Source organism: Entelurus aequoreus, linkage group LG03, assembly GCF_033978785.1.
Source record: "Entelurus aequoreus isolate RoL-2023_Sb linkage group LG03, RoL_Eaeq_v1.1, whole genome shotgun sequence".
NCBI classification, from domain to species: domain Eukaryota; kingdom Metazoa; phylum Chordata; class Actinopteri; order Syngnathiformes; family Syngnathidae; genus Entelurus; species Entelurus aequoreus.
Genome location: NC_084733.1, coordinates 4,914,400 through 4,935,543, shown reverse-complemented (window position 1 = coordinate 4,935,543; position 21,144 = coordinate 4,914,400). Strand labels below are relative to the sequence as shown.

Below are 21,144 nucleotides of genomic sequence, written 5' to 3'. Positions count from 1 at the left end.
TATTTGCATATGTAGACCACTCATAGAAGACTGGGCAGCGTTAGTTCAATAGAAAACATTTCTAGAAGCAATGCTCTAGAGGAAATGTTGTTGTACTTTTTAAGTGCAATGACAATAAAATGTTTATACTCTTTAAAACATTTTTTTTCTAAATTTAAAAAAAATAAGTAAAAAAGTTTGCCTAATGCCCCTTTTTTTTAATTGTATTTTATTTTTTTTTAAACCTAATTTGATTTATTTGCATATGTAGACCACTCATAAAAGACTGGGCGACGTTAGTTACATTTCTAGAAGCACTGCTCTGGAGGAAATGTTGTTGTACTTTTTAAGTGCAATGACAATAAAATGTTTCTACTTAAAAAAGTAAATAATAATAATAAAAATAAATAAATAAGTTTGCCTACTGGCCCTTTTTTTCATTTTTTAAACAATTGGATTTATTTGCATATGTAGACCACTCATAGAAGACTGGGCGACGTCAGTTCAATAGAAAACATTTTTAGAAGCACTGCTCTAGAGGAAATGTTCTTTGTACTTTTTAAGTGCAATGACAATAAAATGTTTCTACTTTAAAAAATAAAATAAAAATAAAATAAATAAATACAAAAATAAGTTTGCCTACTGTCCCTTTTTTTCCATGATGTAAAATTAAATGATATGAAATTGTGTGACGTATTAAGATGTAAGTGTGTTCATGTTCGAAATAAACTAAAGAAAGAAGAAGAAAGAATCTATTTTTATTATTTTGTTGTAACGAGATTTTTCAGAAAAAAAATGTCTTGCCATAAAACTCTTAAACAATCATTTTTTTCCCACTCCAAATTATGAACTTTATGACATTTTGAACTTTTTGTGCACTTAGTTTTGATTAAATGTAGGATTCTTCAGGAAAAAAAATGTCTTGCCATAAAAGTCTTAAAAACAGATGAATTCATCATTTTTAAATTTTTTTTATTTAATTTAATATTTATTTTTTAATTATTATTATTATTATTATTATTTTTTTTTTTAAAGTAGAAACATTTTATTGTCATTGGACTTAAAAAGTACAACAACATTTCCTCTAGAGCAGTGCTTCTACAAATATTGCGTTGGAGCATTCACACCTCCATCCATCCATCCATTTTCTACCGCTTGTCCCTTTTGGGGTCGCAGGGGGGGGGGGGGGGTCGCCGGAGCCTATCTCAGCTGCATTCGGGCGGTAGGCGGAGTACACCCTGGACAAGTTGCCACCTCATCACAGCATTCACACCTCATCTAGTTATTATTATTATTATTATTACTTCAGTTTTCCATTTTTATGCTTGATTTCGGCCAAAATAATGTACAAGAATATGATTTTAAAACATGTTTAAAAGAGTAAAGTTGCAGATTCATGAAATAGCAGCAGAGTTGACCTCAGCTCGCTAGGTTCAAGCGTACGTATTCAAATGCTGAAATGTCGCAACGCTGCATGTATTTGCACGAATACGGTGTGCACAGGAGTGTGTGTGTGTGTGTGTGTGTGTGTGTGTGTGTGTGTGTGCGCAATGGGAACATGTCAAGAACGTGTCTATAGCTCATTACTCTTCCTGCCTTCTTTATCCCGCTGTCAGAGCCCCGGGAGTCATCCTCCTCAGACACGCCACGCCATATTTACACAGGCCGCCACCTTCGCATTCCCTGTTTGTCTCATTGCCCGCCGCGTCCCGATTAATCACACTGAAGACATTCAGCTGCGAGTCGGTGAGAGAGCGAGACGCCACTCAGCAGCACCCACATGGCGCCGTCATCGACGAGGGGGGGAAGAACCAGAGTGAGGAGATAGGAGGGGGAGGGGATGATAGATGGGACAGGTAAAGGGTCTCTCCACCAATGGCCAGCATGGCTGACACCTGCCTGAACAGCAGCGGCAACACCCGAGTAGAACGTCAATGCCAATACACACATTAAGAGTCCTGAGCTCACACTTATGCATAACAAAACTACATTAGGAGGTTGCCTACAGCCATTTTTGTTTTTAATTAACGCCATTCCAAGAAGGAAATACGATGGAAAAAAAGTGACGACAATATAAAGTATTATTAGAGTTTAATAACAATAAAACTTTTGCTCCATATTTACATTTATTTACAAGTGTGTACATTACAAGCTAAAAAAAAAGTGTATCATTTTAAGTCGGTTTTTAACACTTTTATGACGGGTCATATTTTTTTCTAAAGAATCCTACGTCTGATCAAAACTAAATACACAAAATTTAAATTTTATGGAAACAAAGGTCATAATTTGGAGGAAAAAAACTTTATTTTTAAGACTTTTAGGGCAAGATATTTTTTTTTCTGAAGAATCCTACATTTAATCAAAACTAAGTACACAAAAAGTTCAAAATGTAATCCAGCCATCCGTCCATTTTCTACCGCTTGTCCCTATAAAGTTCATAATTTGGTGGGGAAAAAATTCATTGTTTAAGACTTTTATGACAAGACATTTTTTTCTGAAAAATCTCATTACAACAAAATAACAAAAATAGACCAAAAAAATAGTTGTATTTTTACACAAAAAATATAGCCCCATTCATTGCAGTTTACCTGACACACAAAACGTGACAAATTATTTTTGTTTTGTAAAAAAAAACAAAAAAAGGACCAACGTTTTTTTTAATTTTTTACAAAAACTGAAATAATAATAATAATAACAATTCTGAGTTACCCTAGTAAGATTCTAAGGTTCCTTTTAATAAAAAAGATTACTTTTTTTTTTTTTTTTACAAAAACAAAAATAATTTGTCACGTTTCGTGTGTCAGATAAACTGCAATGAATGGGGTTATATTTTGTGTAAAAATACAACTATTTTTTCGGTCTATTTTTATTATTTTGTTGTAATGAGATTTTGACGCACCGTCATGCCCGTTAAAAAAAAAGAGGGGGCGGGGGGGGGGGGGGCACCAGTGTTTTTTTAGAGGCGGTATAGTACTGAATATGATTCATTAGTACCGGTATACCGTACAAACCTACGAGATTGTAACACGTTTCAATAGAAAAGTCAAGCACTTTTTTTTTTTTTTTACAAAAACAAAAATAATTTGTCACGTTTCGTGTGTCAGGTAAACTGCAATGAATGGGGTTATATTTTGTGTAAAAATACAACTATTTTTTCGGTCTATTTTTATTATTTTGTTGTAATGAGATTTTTCAGAAAAAAATGTCTTGCCATAAAAGTCTTAAAAAATTATTTTTTTCCCCACCAAATTATGAACTTTATAGGGACAAGCGGTAGGAAATGGATGGATGGATGAAATTTGGAACGTTTTGTGTACTTAGTTTTGATTAAATGTAGGATTCTTCAGAAAAAAAAATGTGTTGCCATAAAAGTCTTAAAAACAGATAAAAAACTAACTTTTTTTCCTCAAAATTATTATTTTGTTTTTGTACAAAAAAAAAAAAAAAGGAATCTTTTTTTATAAGAAGGAACGTTGGAATCTTACCAGGGTAACTCATTAGAATATTTCATTTTTATTTTGATGGTCTGTATAACGTTTTTAGGTTGTCATGTATACACTTGTCAAAAGCGAATGGTCATCTTAGCTGAATATATCTTTTGACAATAGTTGTACATTTACCAGACTAAAGTTGTTATTTTACTTCAACTATTTTTGAGGGGAAAAAAGTGTATAATTTTAAGTCGGTTTTTAACACTTTTATGGCGGGTCATATTTTTTCTAAAGAATCCTACGTCTAATCAAAACTAAATACACAAAATAAAGTCAAAATTTTATGAAAACAAAGGTCATAATTTGGAGAAAAAAAGTTTGTCAGTTTTTAAGACTTTTATGGCAAGACATTTTTTTTTTCTGAAGAATCCTACTTTTAATCAAAACTAAGTACACAAAAAGTTCAAAATTTCATAAAGTTAATAATTTCGTGGGGAAACAAATTATTGTTTAAGACTTTTATGGCAAGACATTTTTTTCCCCCTGAAAAATCTCACTACAACAAAATAATAAAAATAGACAAAAAAAATTGTTATATTTTTACACAAAAAAATTATACCCCATCATTGCAGTTCACCTGACACACGAAATGTGACAAATTATTTTTGTTTTGTAAAAAAAACAAAAACGGACCAACATTTTGTTTATTTTTTACAAAAACTAAAATAATAATAATAAAAAAATTCTGAGTTACCCTAGTAAGATTCCAAGGTTCCTTTTAATAAAAAACAATACTTTTTTTTTTTTTTTTACAAAAACAAAAATAATTTGTCATGTTTCGTGTGTCAGGTAAACTGCAATGAATGGGGTTATATTTTGTGTAAAAATACAACTATTTTTTTGGTCTATTTTTATTATTTTGTTGTAATGAGATTTTTCTGAAAAAAATGTCTTGCCATAAAAGTCTTGAACAATATTTTTTTCCCGCACCAAATTATGAACTTTATGTAATTTTGAACTTTTTGTGTACTTAGTTTTGATTAAATGTAGGATTCTTCAGAAAAAAAATGTCTTGCCATAAAAGTCTTAAAAACAGATGAAAAACAAACCTTGTTTCCATAAAATTTTAACTTTATTTTGTGTATTCAGTTTTGACTATATGTAGGATTTTTTAGAAAAAATATGACCTGTCATAAAAGTGTTAAAAACCAACTTAAAATTATACACTTTTTTCCCCTCAAAAATAGTTGACGTAAAATAACAACTTTAGTGTGGTAAATGTACAACTATTGTCAAAAGATATATTCAGCTAAGATGACCATTTGCTTTTGACAAGTGTATACATGACAACCTAAAAACGCTATACGGACCATCAAAATAAAAAAAGAAAAATTCTAATGAGTTACCCTGGTAAGATTACAACGTTCCTTCTTATAAAAAAGATTCCGACATGTTTTTTGTTTTTTTTACAAAAAAAAAAAAAGTGTCACGTTTCGTGTGTCAGGTAAACTGCAATGAATGGGGTATAATTTTTTGTGTAAGAAAACAACACATTTTTTTGGTCTATTTTTATTATTTTGTTGTAATGAGATTTTGCCCGTTAAAGAAAAAGGGGGCCGGGCACCAGTGTTTTTTAGAGGCGGTATAGTACTGAATATGATTCATTAGTACCGGTATACCGTACAAACCTACGAGATTGTAACGCGTTTTAATGAAAAGTCATGCAAATGTTCTTCCTGTTCCCGGTCCGTGTGTTGTGGTGTTGAATGTTGTGGTGAGCGTGTGCTCGGGTGTGTGTCGGACTCACCAGACCAGGAGACAAAGGGGTCAAATTCAGCAACTTCTTGTACTGCTCGAAGGTGAAAAACTGCAGAAGAAAGATTGGGACCAATGAGTGTGTCTGAGTCCAGTCCATAGTGGATCAAACATAATAATAGTGAGAGTCCAGTCCATAGTGGATCTAACATAATAGTGAGAGTCCAGTCCATAGTGGATCAAACATAATAGTGAGAGTCCAGTCCATAGTGGATCTAACATAATAGTGAGAGTCCAGTCCATAGTGGATCTAACATAATAATAGTGAGAGTCCAGTCCATAGTGGATCTAACATAATAGTGAGAGTCCAGTCCATAGTGGATCTAACATAATAGTGAGAGTCCAGTCCATAGTGGATCTAACATAATAGTGTGAGAGTCCAGTCCATAGTGGATCTAACATAATAGTGAGAGTCCAGTCCATAGTGGATCTAACATAATAGTGAGAGTCCAGTCCATAGTGGATCTAACATAATAGTGAGAGTCCAGTCCATAGTGGATCTAACATAATAGTGAGAGTCCAGTCCATAGTGGATCTAACATAATAGTGAGAGTCCAGTCCATAGTGGATCTAACATAATAGTGAGAGAGTCCAGTCCATAGTGGATCTAACATAATAGTGAGAGTCCAGTCCATAGTGGATCTAACATAATAATAGTGAGAGTCCAGTCCATAGTGGATCTAACATAATAGTGAGAGAGTCCAGTCCATAGTGGATCTAACATAATAGTGAGAGTCCAGTCCATAGTGGATCTAACATAATAATAGTGAGAGTCCAGTCCATAGTGGATCTAACATAATAGTGTGAGAGTCCAGTCCATAGTGGATCTAACATAATAGTGAGAGTCCAGTCCATAGTGGATCTAACATAATAGTGAGAGTACAGTCCATAGTGAATCTAACATAATAGTGAGAGTCCAGTCCATAGTGGATCTAACATAATAGTGAGAGTCCAGTCCATAGTGGATCTAACATAATAGTGAGAGTCCAGTCCATAGTGGATCTAACATAATAGTGAGAGTCCAGTCCATAGTGGATCTAACATAATAGTGAGAGTCCAGTCTGTAGTGGATCTAACATAATAGTGAGAGTCCAGTCCATAGTGGATCTAACATAATAATAGTGAGAGTCCAGTCCATAGTGGATCTAACATAATAGTGAGAGAGTCCAGTCCATAGTGGATCTAACATAATAGTGAGAGTCCAGTCCATAGTGGATCTAACATAATAATAGTGAGAGTCCAGTCCATAGTGGATCTAACATAATAGTGTGAGAGTCCAGTCCATAGTGGATCTAAAATAATAATAGTGAGAGTCCAGTCCATAGTGGATCTAACATAATAGTGAGAGTACAGTCCATAGTGAATCTAACATAATAGTGAGAGTCCAGTCCATAGTGGATCTAACATAATAGTGAGAGTCCAGTCCATAGTGGATCTAACATAATAGTGAGAGTCCAGTCCATAGTGGATCTAACATAATAGTGTGAGAGTCCATCCATAGTGGATCTAACATAATAGTGAGAGTCCAGTCCATAGTGGATCTAACATAATAGTGAGAGTCCAGTCCATAGTGGATCTAACATAATAGTGAGAGTCCAGTCCATAGTGGATCTAACATAATAGTGAGAGTCCAGTCCATAGTGGATCTAACATAATAGTGAGAGTCCAGTCCATAGTGGATCTAACATAATAGTGAGAGTCCAGTTCATAGTAGATCTAACATAATAGTGAGAGAGTCCAGTCCATAGTGGATCTAACATAATAGTGAGAGTCCAGTCCATAGTGGATCTAACATAATAGTGAGAGTCCAGTCCATAGTGGATCTAACATAATAGTGAGAGTCCAGTCCATAGTGGATCTAACATAATAGTGAGAGTCCAGTCCATAGTGGATCTAACATAATAGTGAGAGTCCAGTCCATAGTGGATCTAACATAATAGTGAGAGTCCAGTCCATAGTGGATCTAACATAATAGTGAGAGTCCAGTTCATAGTAGATCTAACATAATAGTGAGAGAGTCCAGTCCATAGTGGATCTAACATAATAGTGAGAGTCCAGTCCATAGTGGATCTAACATAATAGTGAGAGTCCAGTCCATAGTGGATCTAACATAATAGTGAGAGTCCAGTCTGTAGTGGATCTAACATAATAGTGAGAGTCCAGTCCATAGTGGATCTAACATAATAGTGAGAGTCCAGTCCATATGGATCTAACATAATAGTGAGAGAGTCCAGTCCATAGTGGATCTAACATAATAGTGAGAGTCCAGTCCATAGTGGATCTAACATAATAATAGTGAGAGTCCAGTCCATAGTGGATCTAACATAATAGTGTGAGAGTCCAGTCCATAGTGGATCTAAAATAATAATAGTGAGAGTCCAGTCCATAGTGGATCTAACATAATAGTGACAGTACAGTCCATAGTGGATCTAACATAATAGTGAGAGTCCAGTCCATAGTGGATCTAACATAATAGTGAGAGTCCAGTCCATAGTGGATCTAACATAATAGTGAGAGTCCAGTCCATAGTGGATCTAACATAATAGTGAGAGTCCAGTCCATAGTGGATCTAACATAATAGTGTGAGAGTCCATCCATAGTGGATCTAACATAATAGTGAGAGTCCAGTCCATAGTGGATCTAACATAATAGTGAGAGTCCAGTCTGTAGTGGATCTAACATAATAGTGAGAGTCCAGTCCATAGTGGATCTAACATAATAGTGAGAGTCCAGTCCATATGGATCTAACATAATAGTGAGAGAGTCCAGTCCATAGTGGATCTAACATAATAGTGAGAGTCCAGTCCATAGTGGATCTAACATAATAATAGTGAGAGTCCAGTCCATAGTGGATCTAACATAATAGTGTGAGAGTCCAGTCCATAGTGGATCTAAAATAATAATAGTGAGAGTCCAGTCCATAGTGGATCTAACATAATAGTGACAGTACAGTCCATAGTGGATCTAACATAATAGTGAGAGTCCAGTCCATAGTGGATCTAACATAATAGTGAGAGTCCAGTCCATAGTGGATCTAACATAATAGTGAGAGTCCAGTCCATAGTGGATCTAACATAATAGTGTGAGAGTCCATCCATAGTGGATCTAACATAATAGTGAGAGTCCAGTCCATAGTGGATCTAACATAATAGTGAGAGTCCAGTCCATAGTGGATCTAACATAATAGTGAGAGTCCAGTCCATAGTGGATCTAACATAATAGTGAGAGTCCAGTCCATAGTGGGTTACTTAATTTAAGAATATTTTTCAACATATTGAGCAAAAAGTTCTCTTTTTTCTACTACCAGGAAAAGTGCACTTGTTATTAGTAAGTATATACTTATTTAAGGTATTTTTGGGTTTATTGACGTTAGCTAATTTGACTTGTTTTGGAAAGTCTTGACTAGCCACATTTTCTTGTTCTATTAGCAGATAATTTTGCTTAGTTCAAATAAAATACTCCTCATTTTTGTATTTTTTTTCTTTTTGTTTTTGAACACTGACTTGACTTTTTGGCAGTGCACTTTCCCGCGCTTGTCGTCACCAGACCAGGCTCAGGTGCGATGGCGCTAACTGCTTGTAGGTCAATATTTGGTCGGGCTGTGCAAGCAGGAGGCGTTTTCTCGTGTTAAGAGACGCCGCGGTTGTCGTGGCGACGGGCCAACGGGCGCCGACGCGGACCGGTCTCACCTTGACGGCCCTCTTTGGGGTCTCGGCCACGATGGGAGGCAGGATTCCCTTGTAGAAGCCCAGGATCCTGTGGAGGAGAACGTAGGTCAGAAAAGGTGGATAGTTAGCATGAAAGATGATAGATAGCAGGAAAGTTAGCAGGGAAGGTGGATAGTTAGCATAACAGATGATAGTTAGCAAGAAAAGTAAGCAGGAAGATGGATAGTTAGCAGGAAAGTTAGCAGAAAAGGTGGATAGCTAGCGCGAAAGATGATAGCTAGCAGGAAAGTTAGCAGGAAAGGTGGAGAGTTAGCATGAAAGATGATAGTTAGCAAGAAAAGTAAGCAGGAAGATGGATAGTTAGCATAACAGACAATAGTTAGCAAGAAAAGTAAGCAGGAAAGATGGATAGTTAGCAGGAAAGTTAGCAGAAAAGGTGGATAGTTAGCATGAAAGATGATAGCTAGCAGGAAAGTTAGCAGGAAAGGTGGATAGTTAGCATGAAAGATGATAGTTAGCAGGAAAGTTAGCAGGAAAGGTGGATAGTTAGCATGAAAGATGATAGTTAGCAGGAAAGTTAGCAGGAAAGGTGGATAGTTAGCATGAAAGATGATAGTTAGCAGGAAAGTTAGCAGGAAAGGTGGATAGTTAGCATGAAAGATGATAGTTAGCAGGAAAGTTAGCAGGGAAAGATGGATAGTTAGCAGGGAAGTTAGCAGAAAAGGTGGATAGTTAGCACAAAAGATGATAGCTAGCAGGAAAGTTAGCAGGAAAGGTGGAGAGTTAGCATGAAAGATGATAGTTAGCAAGAAAAGTAAGCAGGAAGATGGATAGTTAGCATAACAGACAATAGTTAGCAAGAAAAGTAAGCAGAAAAGATGGATAGTTAGCAGGAAAGTTAGCAGAAAAGGTGGATAGTTAGCATGAAAGATGATAGTTAGCAGGAAAGTTAGCAGGAAAGGTGGATAGTTAGCATGAAAGATGATAGTTAGCAGGAAAGTTAGCAGGGAAAGTGGATAGTTAGCACTTCTACATAATGGCACAGTCAAAAATGTCAGTACACAAGAAATAACCCAAGTATCATTTTCACTACAAAAGTGCGAGGGTCAGTAGGAAAACAAAACTAGTTTGACCCTGGAAGGGAAGATTTGAGAGGTTGACATTTTGTTAGTGGGTAGAATTAAGGGGCAAAGAGGACAAGATGGAGACTGCCGGTGATATTGTGACAACACGCAGCATGTAACAAACACACACGGGAAGCCATGTTGTGTAAACAAACGCCTGCAGCGGGACGGAAAGCAATTTGGAAATTCAAATGGCGGCCGCAGATTTCCCGGGTGTGGTCTGGTGAGCGGGTGTCAGAGTTTGTTACAGGACAACAAACGTCCTTAAACATTTGAATACCGACTTGTGTGGCCATGTCAAGTACACACTTTCTGTCCTCCATAAACAAATGACACAACGCTGAGGTGTGTGTCATTTTACTCTCATTTTAATAAAGCCTTCCTTCTATTAACAGCCTGCCTCCATCTTTGTGGACAGACAACTACAGTCCTGGTCACAAGTTTACAAAAAATGTGCAATATGTAACTATATATATATATATATATATATAGTTACATATTGCACTTTTTTTTTGTTGTTCTTGTAAAATAGTGACATTTTTTGAGTAAAATTATGACCTTTGTCATAATTTTGATTATTATTATTTTGATATTGCCAAAATTATATAGTTTTCCGATAAAAATTGTGACTTTTGTCGGGTAAAATTACGACTCTTTTCATAAAATTGCCAACATTTTCAACTTTTATTGTAAAATTGCGAGTGTTATTGAGTAAAATTCCAACTTTTTTTCAGAATGTTGCACAAATGTGCCGTTTTCCTTGTCAACTTTTAAAGTGAAAGTTAAAGTTAAAGTACCATTTTGACTTGCGTTGAATAAAATGACGACTTTTATGACTTTTCCTGTGAAATTCCAACTCATTTTTCACAACAAGCTGTTTTATAGCGTGTATGTATATATATATATATATATATTAGGGCTGCAACAACTAATCGATTAAAATCGATTATAAAAATAGTTGCCGATTAATTTAGTCATTGATTCGTTGGATCTATGCTATGCACATGCGCAGAGGCTTTTTAAAAAATAAAAAAAATAAAAAAATATATATATATATATTTTTTTATAAATAAACCTTTATTTATAAACTGCAACATGTACAAACAGCTGAGAAACAATAATCAAAATAAGTATGGTGCCAGTATGCTGTTTTTTTTCAATAAAATACTGGAAAGGATAGAAATGTAGTTTGTCTCCTTTATCCGATTATTAATCGAAGTAATAATCGACAGATTAATCGATTATCAAATTAATCGTTAGTTGCAGCCCTAATATATATATATATATATATATATATATATATATATATATATATATATATATATATATATATATATATATATATATATATATATATATACATATATATATATATATATATATATATATATATATATATATATATATATATATATATATATATATATATATATGTATATATATATATATATATATATATATATATATATATATATATATATATATATATAGTTACATATTGCACATTTTCTTAAAATTATGACCTTTGTCATAATTTTGATTATTATTATTATGATATTGCCAAAATTATATAGTTTTCCAATAAAATTGTGACTTTTGTCGAGTAAAATTACGACTCTTTTCATAAAATTGCCAACATTTTAAATTTTTCTTGTAAAATTATCGAGTGTTATTGAGTAAAATTCCAACTTTTTTTCAGAATGTTGCACAAATGTTCCGTTTTTTTTGTCAACTTTTGACTTGCGTTGAATAAAATTACGACTTTTATGACTTTTCCTGTGAAATTCCAACTAATTTTTCACAACAAGCTTTTATATTATAAAACTATATATATTTTATAGTGTGTATATATATATATATATATATATATATATATATATATATATATATATATATATATATATATATATATATATATATATATATATATATATATATATACACCTTCTGGAGGAAAGTTCTGTGGTCAGATGAAACACAAATTGAGCTGACTGTTTACACTGCGAGTAAAATGTGATCTTTATGTAGCTGTTTGGCCACAATACCCATTAATATGTTTGGAGGAGAAAAGGTGAGGCCTTTAATCCCAGGAACACCATTCCTACCGCCGAGCATGGTGGTGGTAGTATTATGCTGTGGGCCTGTTTTTGTTGCCAATGGAACTGCTGCTTTAAATGGGACAATGAAAAAGGAGGATTACCTCCAAATTCTTCAGGACAAGCTCAAATCATCAGCCCGGAGGTTGGGTCTTGGGCGCAGTTGGGTGTTCCAACAGGAAAATGACCTCAAAAGTGGTAAAGGAATGGCTAAATCAGGCTAGAATGAAGGTTTTAGAATGGCCTTTCCCAAAGTCCTGACTTAAACGTGTGGACAATGCCGAAGAAACAAGTCCATGTCCGAAAAGCAACACATTTGGCTGAACTGCACCAATTTCGTCAAGAGGAGTGGTGAAAAATTTCAAGCAGAAGCTTGTGGATGGTGCAAAATTGGTGCAGTTCAGCTAAATTTGTTGGTTTTCTGACATGGACTTGTTTCTTCAGCATTGTCCACACGTTTTTTTTTTTTTTTTTAAAGTATTTTTTTAGTTATATGCGTGCTAGTTCTAGCTATTAGGCTGTTCTAGGTTTTTTTTTTGTTGCTTTTTTTTTAAAGCACTGTAGCACTTTGAGGTTGTTTGCCCTGACCACCTGAGGGCACCACAGACTGTAGATGCTTTTAAAAAAGGCTTAAAAACCCTTCTTTTAAAAAAAAAAAAAAGTATTTTTTTTATATACATGCGTGCTAGTCTTAGCTATTAGGCTGTTCTAGTTTTTTTTTTTTTTTTTTTTTATTATCTTTTTTTTTTTTTAATACACTGTAGCACTTTGAGGTTGTTTGCTCAATGTAAAGTACTTTTACAAATAAAATCTATTATTATTATTTATTTATTTGTTTGGCATACATATAATGGATGTCTGAAACAATGTCTTGCATACTAAATCATGTTTGGAACTTTATTAGTATGTTTTAACGCAAAGCTTCTTATTTTGAAGTTCTTCTTTTTAAAAAGGCATATTTTTAGTTAAAATTGTACTGTTTTGGGGTTCAAGCACTGCTGTTTTGTTTAGTTTTTTAGTTAACTAAGCATGGAACAAATGCCAATGTAAAAACATATTTAAGCTCCCAGTCTGTGGAACGCTCTCCCTGACCACCTGAGGGCACCACAGACTGTGAAAGCTTTTAAAAAAGGCTTAAAAACCCTTCTTTTAAAAAAAAATCTTTTTTTTTTTTTGATGTATGCGTGCTAGTCTTAGCTATTAGGCTGTTCTAGTTTTTTTTATTTTTCTATTATCTTTTTTTTTAATACAGTGTAGCACTTTGAGGTTGTTTGCTCAATGTAAAGTACTTTTACAAATAAAATCTATTATTATTATTTATTTATTTGTTTGGCATACACATATTGGATGTCTGAAACAATGTCTTGCATACTAAATCATGTTTGGAACTTTATTAGTATTTTGTAACGCAAAGCTTCTTATTTTGAAGTTCTTCTTTTAAAAAGGCATATTTTTAGTTAAAATTGTACTGTTTTGGGGTTCAAGCACCGCTGCTTTGTTTTGTTTTGTTTTTTAGTTAACTAAGCATGGAAAAAATGCCAATGTAAAAACATATTTAAGCTACGAACAACGCGTTCCCAGTCTGTGGAACGCTCTCCCTGACCACCTGAGGGCACCACAGACTGTGGATGCTTTTAAAAAGGCTTAAAAACCCTTCTTTTTAAAAAAAGTTTTTTTTTTTTTTTTTAGATATATGTGTGCTAGTTCTAGCTATTAGGCTGTGCTAGTTTATTTTATTTTTTTATTACCTTTTTATTTTTTTTAATACACTGTAGCACTTTGAGGTTGTTTGCTCAATGTAAAGTGCTCTTTACAAATAAAATCTATTATTATTATTATTATTAATTTATTTGTTTGGCGTACATATATTGGATGAATGTTCAATGTGTTTTATTTTGTTTTTAACTGTGTAAAAACCTTCACCTTTGTTTAGTGTTGCTATTTAAAACGGTGTACACATCCCATCTTTCTGCATAGTCCTTTTGTGTTATGTATACATACATATAATTGTACATTTTATCATCAGTAGTATACTTTTTAATGGATTGCGTTTTTTGCTATTTTGCCGACTGTAAGAGAACTAATAATTCCAATGTGTCTGCACTGTAAGTCTGCGCCTAAATGGCCAATAAAACCCTTCAACCTTTTTGATGTGCTTTGAGGCCAGGGGAGACTCTTTTTAATATTCCTGCGACCTCGCCTCGACATCAGAACCAGCATGTGGAACCTTTTTTTGTTTGCCTCCAGACGGATACACTTAGCATGTGTTACATGTATGGCCGGGGCAATATGGCTGAAAACTGTATCACGATACACGTGTTTTGTATCGGTCAATAGCGATGGTTATTGATACCTTTCATTACCGATGGAAAAGCAGGAGAAAAACATATTTCATTTCAAATCTGATTCAAATCCCCTCAGCTATCAAGGAAGAAAGGAAAAGAAAATGTCAACACAAGCAAGGAAAACACTCGAAAAAAATCAATGTAAACAAAAGTGTAAAACACTTAATAATAGGGATGTCCGATAATGGCTTTTTGCCGATATCCGATATGCCGATATTGTCCAACTCTTTAATTACCGATACCGATATCAACCGATACCGATATCAACCGATATATACAGTCGTGGAATTAACACATTATTATGCCTAATTTGGACAACCAGGTATGGTGAAGATAAGGTACTTTTTAAAAAAATGAATCAAATAAAATAAGATAAATAAATTAAAAACATTTTCATGAATAAAAAAGAAAGTAAAGCAATATAAAAACAGTTACATAGAAACTAGTAATTAATGAAAATTTGTCAAATTAACTGTTAAAGGTTAGTACTATTAGTGGAGCAGCAGCACGCACAATCATGTGTGCTTACAGACTGTATCCCTTGCAGACTGTATTGATATATATTGATGTATAATGTAGGAACCAGAATATTAATAACAGAAAGAAACAACCCTTTTGTGTGAATGAGTGTAAATGGGGGGAGGGAGGTTTTTTGGGTTGGTGCACTAATTGTAAGTATCTTGTGTTTTTTATGTGGATTTAATAAAAAAAACCCAAAAAAAACCAAAAAAAAACCGATACTGATAATAAAAAACCGATACCGAAAATTTCCGATATTACATTTTAACGCATTTATCGGCCGATAATATCGGCATACTGATATTATCGGACATCTCTACTTAATAATAATAATAATAATAGATTTTATTTGTAAAAAGCACTTTACATTGAGTAAACAACCTCAAAGAGCTACAGTGTACTAAAAAAATAAATACAATTAAATTAAATTAAATTTTAAAAAAATAAAACAAATAAAAATATAATAAAAAATTAATAAAAATAAAAACTAGAACAGCCAAATAGCTAAAACTAGTATGCATATATCTAAAAAAAAGAAGGGTTTTTAAGCCTTTTTTAAAAGCATCCACAGTCTGTGGTGCCCTCAGGTGGTCAGGGAGAGCGTTCCACAGACTGGGAGCGGCGGAGCAGAAAGCCCGGTCTCCCATTGTTCGTAGCTTTGTCCTCGGAGGTTGGAGGAGGTTAGCCTGTCCGGAGCGGAGGTGTCGTGTGGAGGATTTGGGGGTGAGTCGTTCTTTGAGGCAGAGGGGGGCATTTCCATGGAGGCACTTAACAATAACCTCTTAAAATGGTGTAACAATAAGAAATATGTAAGAAATGCTTATTAAAGTGTCAGAAATAAGTGCAAAGTGTGAACATGTAAACATAACGAAACCTGCAAAGAACTATTTTCTGCAGGTTTAGAGCCAGGAAGTTACAGCTGTGCTCTAAAGGGTGAGTGCAAAAAAACTGGTCTCAATTTCCAGACCACATTTGGTTTTTAAGAAATCCAAAAAACTGCCTTACTCTCGAGGTCACTTTTCCTGTTGTACCCACCACTTTCCCATTTTTTACTTTCTCTTCTCACGCCATGCAAAGATCAACGTGAGACAACAAGATGGCGCAACCAACCGTGATAGTTGATACTGTTACCTGATTGGCTGTTAAAGGCCTACTGAAATGAATTTTTTTAATTCAAACGGGGATAGCAGATCCATTCTATGTGTCATACTTGATCATTTCGCGATATTGCCATATTTTTGCTGAAAGGATTTAGTAGAGAACAACGACGATAAAGTTCGCAACTTTTGGTCTCTGATAAAAAAAAAGCCTTGCCCCTACCGGAAGTCGCGTGACGTTGTCAGTTGTTCGCCTCCTCATATGTTCCTATTGTTTTCAACGCAGCTAGAGCGATTCGGACCGAGAAAGCGACGATTACCCCATCAATTTGAGCGAGGATGAAAGATTCGTGGATGAGGAACGTCAGAGTGACGGACTAGAATGCAGTGAAAGACGTATCTTTTTTCGCTCTGACCGTAACTTAGGTACAAGCTGGCTCATTGGATTCCACACTCTCTCCTTTTTCTATTGTGGATCACGGATTTGTATTTTAAACCACCTGGGATACTATATCCTCTTGAAAATGAGAGTCGAGAACGCAAAATGGACATTCACCGTGACTTTTATCTCCACGACAATACATCGACGAAGCTCTTTAGCTACGGAGCTAACGTGATAGCATCTGGCTCAAATGCAGATAGAAACAAAATACATAAATCCCTGACTGGAAGGATAGACAGAAGATCAACAATACTATTAAACCATGGACATGTAACTACACGGTTAATAATTCTCAGCCTGGCAAAGCTTAACTATGCTGTTGCTAACGACGCTGAAGCTAACTTAGCAACTTAGCAACTGGACCTCACAGAGCTATGATAAAACATTAGCGCTCCACCTACGCCAGCCAGCCCTCATCTGCTCATCAACACCCGTGCTCACCTGCGTTCCAGCGATCGACGGCGCGACGAAGGACTTCACCCGATCACAGATGCGGTCGGCGGCTGGCATCGGCTAGCGCGTCTGCTATCCAAGTAAGTCCTCCTTGTTGTGTTGCTACAGCCAGCCGCTAATACACCGATCGATCCCACCTACAACTTTCTTCTTTGCAGTCTCCATTGTTCATTAAACAAATTGCAAAAGATTCACCAACACAGATGTCCAGAATACTGTGGAATTATGAAATGAAAACAGAGCTTTTTGTATTGGCTTCTATGGGCTACCGATACTCCTGTTTCACTGGCTACGTCACGCGCAAACTTCATCATACCAAGACGTTTTCAACCGGAAGCGTGGCGGGAAATTTAAAATTGCACTTTATAAGTTAACCCGGTTCTGGTTCTCGCCCGGAAAAGGGTGGAGTGCCATCTCCGGGTCGGGGAGGAGATCTTGCCCCAAGTGGAGGAGTTCAAGTACCTCGGAGTCTTGTTCACGAGTGAGGGAAGAGTGGATCGTGAGATCGACAGGCGGATCGGTGCGGCGTCTTCAGTAATGCGGGCGCTGTATCGGTCCGTTGTGGTGAAGAAGGAGCTGAGCCGCAAGGCAAAGCTCTCAATTTACCGGTCCATCTACGTTCCCATCCTCACCTATGGTCATGAGCTTTGGGTTATGACCGAAAGGACAAGATCACGGGTACAAGCGGCCCAAATGAGTTTCCTCCGCCGGGTGGCGAGTCTCTCCCTTAGAGATAGGGTGAGAAGCTCTGCCATCCGGGAGGAGCTCAAAGTAAAGCTGTTGCTCCTCCACATGGAGAGGAGCCAGATGAGGTGGTTCGGGCATCTGGTCAGGATGCCACCCGAACGCCTCCCGAGGGAGGTGTTTAGGGCACGTCCGACCGGTAGGAGGCCACGGGGAAGACCCAGGACACGTTGGGAAGACTATGTCTCCCGGCTGGCCTGGGAACGCCTCGGGATCCCCCGGGAAGAGCTAGACGAAGTGGCTGGGGAGAGGGAAGTCTGGGCTTCCCTGCTTAGGCTGCTGCCCCCGCGACCAGACCTCGGATAAGCGGAAGAAGATGGATGGATGGATGGAAGTTAACCCGGCCGTATTGGCATGTGTTGCAATGTTAAGATTTCATCATTGATATATAAACTATCGGACTGCGTGGTCGGTAGTAGTGGCTTTCAGTAGGTCTTTAACGTGTCACTCTCATGTTAGCATTTTTTACCCCACAGAGAAGAAAAAAAAAACATTAAACGTACTATCGAACACATTTTTTTAATCGATACCACATGTCTATTGCGATATATACTGATATTGTTTTATCGCCCAGCCCGAGCTACAAGTCCTTTTTTAAACTTTATTTTAACTTTTCAGTTTCTAACAAAACGTGCACATCCTCCCTCCAGCTCATGTTTCATTCTTTTTTTTACAATGATTCTGCGAATGAGGAGCCAGACGCTATTTGTGTGAATTCAGTTCATTGCTCTGGCCTGGAGCTGATCGTCAGCACGCCACTGAAGGAGTGCAAAGACAACTCTGGAAGTGTATTTTGCGGAGTCAATGAAGAAGGTCACGGCGACAGTAGCAGGATGAGATTTAGTCTGTCGGCGGGACGCCAGCGGAGGATTTGCGAGTGTCACAGGACTCAGAGGGCCTCTCGCCGCGCCGGCTGGCACCCGAGCGGCGGATCCACTTTATATCTGCTGTAAAGCTGTCGTCGCGCCATAAACAGAACGAGTGGCAGCCACTTTCTCCACGTCTGCCGCGCCTCAGAGAGCTGTCACCCGGCGCAAAGGGGGCGGAGCTACGTCTGACTTTGGCTGGCTGTGAAAACCTTTACAGCAATGTTTTGTAATTGTTTGTATTTTATCACTTTGCAATTGTTTCACAAACTTTTTAAAAACGAAAACAATTACGGGGAATTTAATATATATATATAAAACAATAAAATAAGTACGGAAAAAAATAAAATAATAATGGTGGGACAAAAGATGCATTTTCCGGTGAGTGACATCTAGAGATGTCCGATAATATCGGTCTGCCTAATATCAGCCGATAAATGCGTTAAAATGTAATATCGGAAATTATCGGTATCGTTTTTTTTATTATCAGTATCGTTTTTTATTTTTATTTTTTAATTAAGTCCACATAAAAAACACAAGATACACTTACAAATAGTGCACCAACCCAAAAAACCTCCCTCCCCCATTCACACTCATTCACACAAAAGGGTTGTTTCTTTCTGTTATCAATATTCTGGTTCCTACATTATATATCAATATATATCAATACAGTCTGCAAGGGATACAGTCCGTAAGCACACATGATTGTGCGTGCTGCTGCTCCACTAATAGTACTAACCTTTAACAGTTAATTTGACAAATTTTCATTCATTACTAGTTTCTATGTAACTGTTTTTATATTGTTTTACTTTCTTTTTTATTCAAGAAAATGTTTTTAATTTATTTATCTTATTTTATTTGATTCATTTTTTAAAAAAGTACCTTATCTTCACCATACCTGGTTGTCCAAATTAGGCATAATAATGTGTTAATTCCACGACTGTATATATCGATTGATATCGGTATCGGTTGATATCGGTATCGGTAATTAAAGAGTTGGACAATATCGGCATATCGGATATCGGCAAAAATCCATTATCGGACATCCCTAGTGACATCACGTCCGGAAAAGTGTGCTGCCGCAAAAAAGCCAAGTACTCTCTTTCTATCTGTGTGCTTCTAATTGTTTTACAGCTTTCCTTATTCCTTCTCAAACATCAGTATTTCCCACACATTCATTAATTTGTGGCGGCCCGCCACGAAAGAATTACGTCCGCCACAAATAATTTTTTTTTGTTTTTTTTGTTGTCCTGTCCAGCTTCTCAGGCAAATCATATAGTTCAGTGGTCCCCAACCTTTTTGTAGCTGCGGACCGGTCAACGCTTGAAAATTTGTCCCACGGACCGGGGGGGGGGGGGGTGTATTTAAAAAAAAATATTTTTTTTTTACATAAATAAATACAATCATGTGTGCTTACGGACTGTATCCCTGCAGACTGTATTGATCTATATTGATATATAATGTATATATTGTGATTTTTATGTTGATTTCATTAAAAAAAAAAAAAAAATATATATATATATATATATATTTTTTTTTAAATTTCTTGTGCGGCCCGGTACCAATCGGTCCGCGGACCGGTACCGGGCCGTGGCCCGGTGGTTGGGGACCACTGATATAGTCGATGTAGATGCCCATATCGGCTGTTCATATTTACTTTACAAAAGAGAAGTGTAGGATACTTCTCTTGTTGCCTTATTTGTATTTGACCACTACTGTCTTCTGTTTATTTGTTACTGACTGTGGCAGGACACCTCTGCCTCTGTTTCACTTTATGTTGCTGGTAAATAATATACTTGTAGTAGTAGGCTAAAGTTAAATTAGTATTAGTATGCACTAATTAAAGGGGCAGAGCTTTAAGAGACATTTTAGCTTTTATATTTTTATAAGATATATTTTTTGTAAGAACCACAATTAATAAATATATTTCAGTGAATAACTTATTGTTCAAATCTGTATATAAATATGTACATAAAGTGTTGTAATTATATTGTAAAATGGATGGATGGATGGACGTTTAAAACAAAACTGTTATTATTAATTACTAAGTATAAATTTTTTTAGCCTTTTTAAGGAAATCTTATCATAGTAGTAAATTATGCAAATTACTCGATGATGTCATGGTGACCACGCCCATAGCCACGCCCCCACCACCACAGGTATCTTGGCAGTTTATGGGAAACACTGAACATATTCAGTAGTCTTATCAAACTTACAAAGCACCCACTCTCAGCTAGTTAGCTGCTAAGCTAACAAAGCTAAGCTAGTCGCGGTCCAAAGCAACCACACTCTGAAGACAGCAAGAACTCGCTGATCTAGTGCCGCACGCAGATAATATAATTATAATGGGGGATTTTAATATCCATATGAATACCCCCGTCGCTTCAAAACAGAACTTTGGATAAAACGAAGGTAACTTGTTGGTATTGCAGCGACAAACGTTTTTTTATCATCAAGTTTAAAATAGCATCTTAAAGCGAAACACGTACTCAAGGATAGTGTTGTCAACCCTCTTGGCGACCTCTTTTGTGAACAACAAACAATAATTGAGAAGCCCTGGGTTAA

At 36.0% G+C, this 21,144-nt stretch overlaps 1 protein-coding gene across 1 annotated transcript in view; it reads right to left on the bottom strand.

Moving 5' to 3' along the window:
- Positions 1 to 21,144, bottom strand: part of LOC133647169 (mitochondrial 2-oxodicarboxylate carrier-like) — a 49,115-nt gene that overhangs the window by 23,369 nt on the left and 4,602 nt on the right. The window contains exons 2-3 of the mRNA XM_062043312.1: positions 8,915 to 9,151; positions 5,218 to 5,277 (exon numbers count right to left, since the gene is read on the bottom strand). Coding sequence (XP_061899296.1) covers positions 5,218 to 5,277; positions 8,915 to 9,151 — 297 coding nt within the window. The remainder of the gene's footprint in view (positions 1 to 5,217; positions 5,278 to 8,914; positions 9,152 to 21,144) is intronic.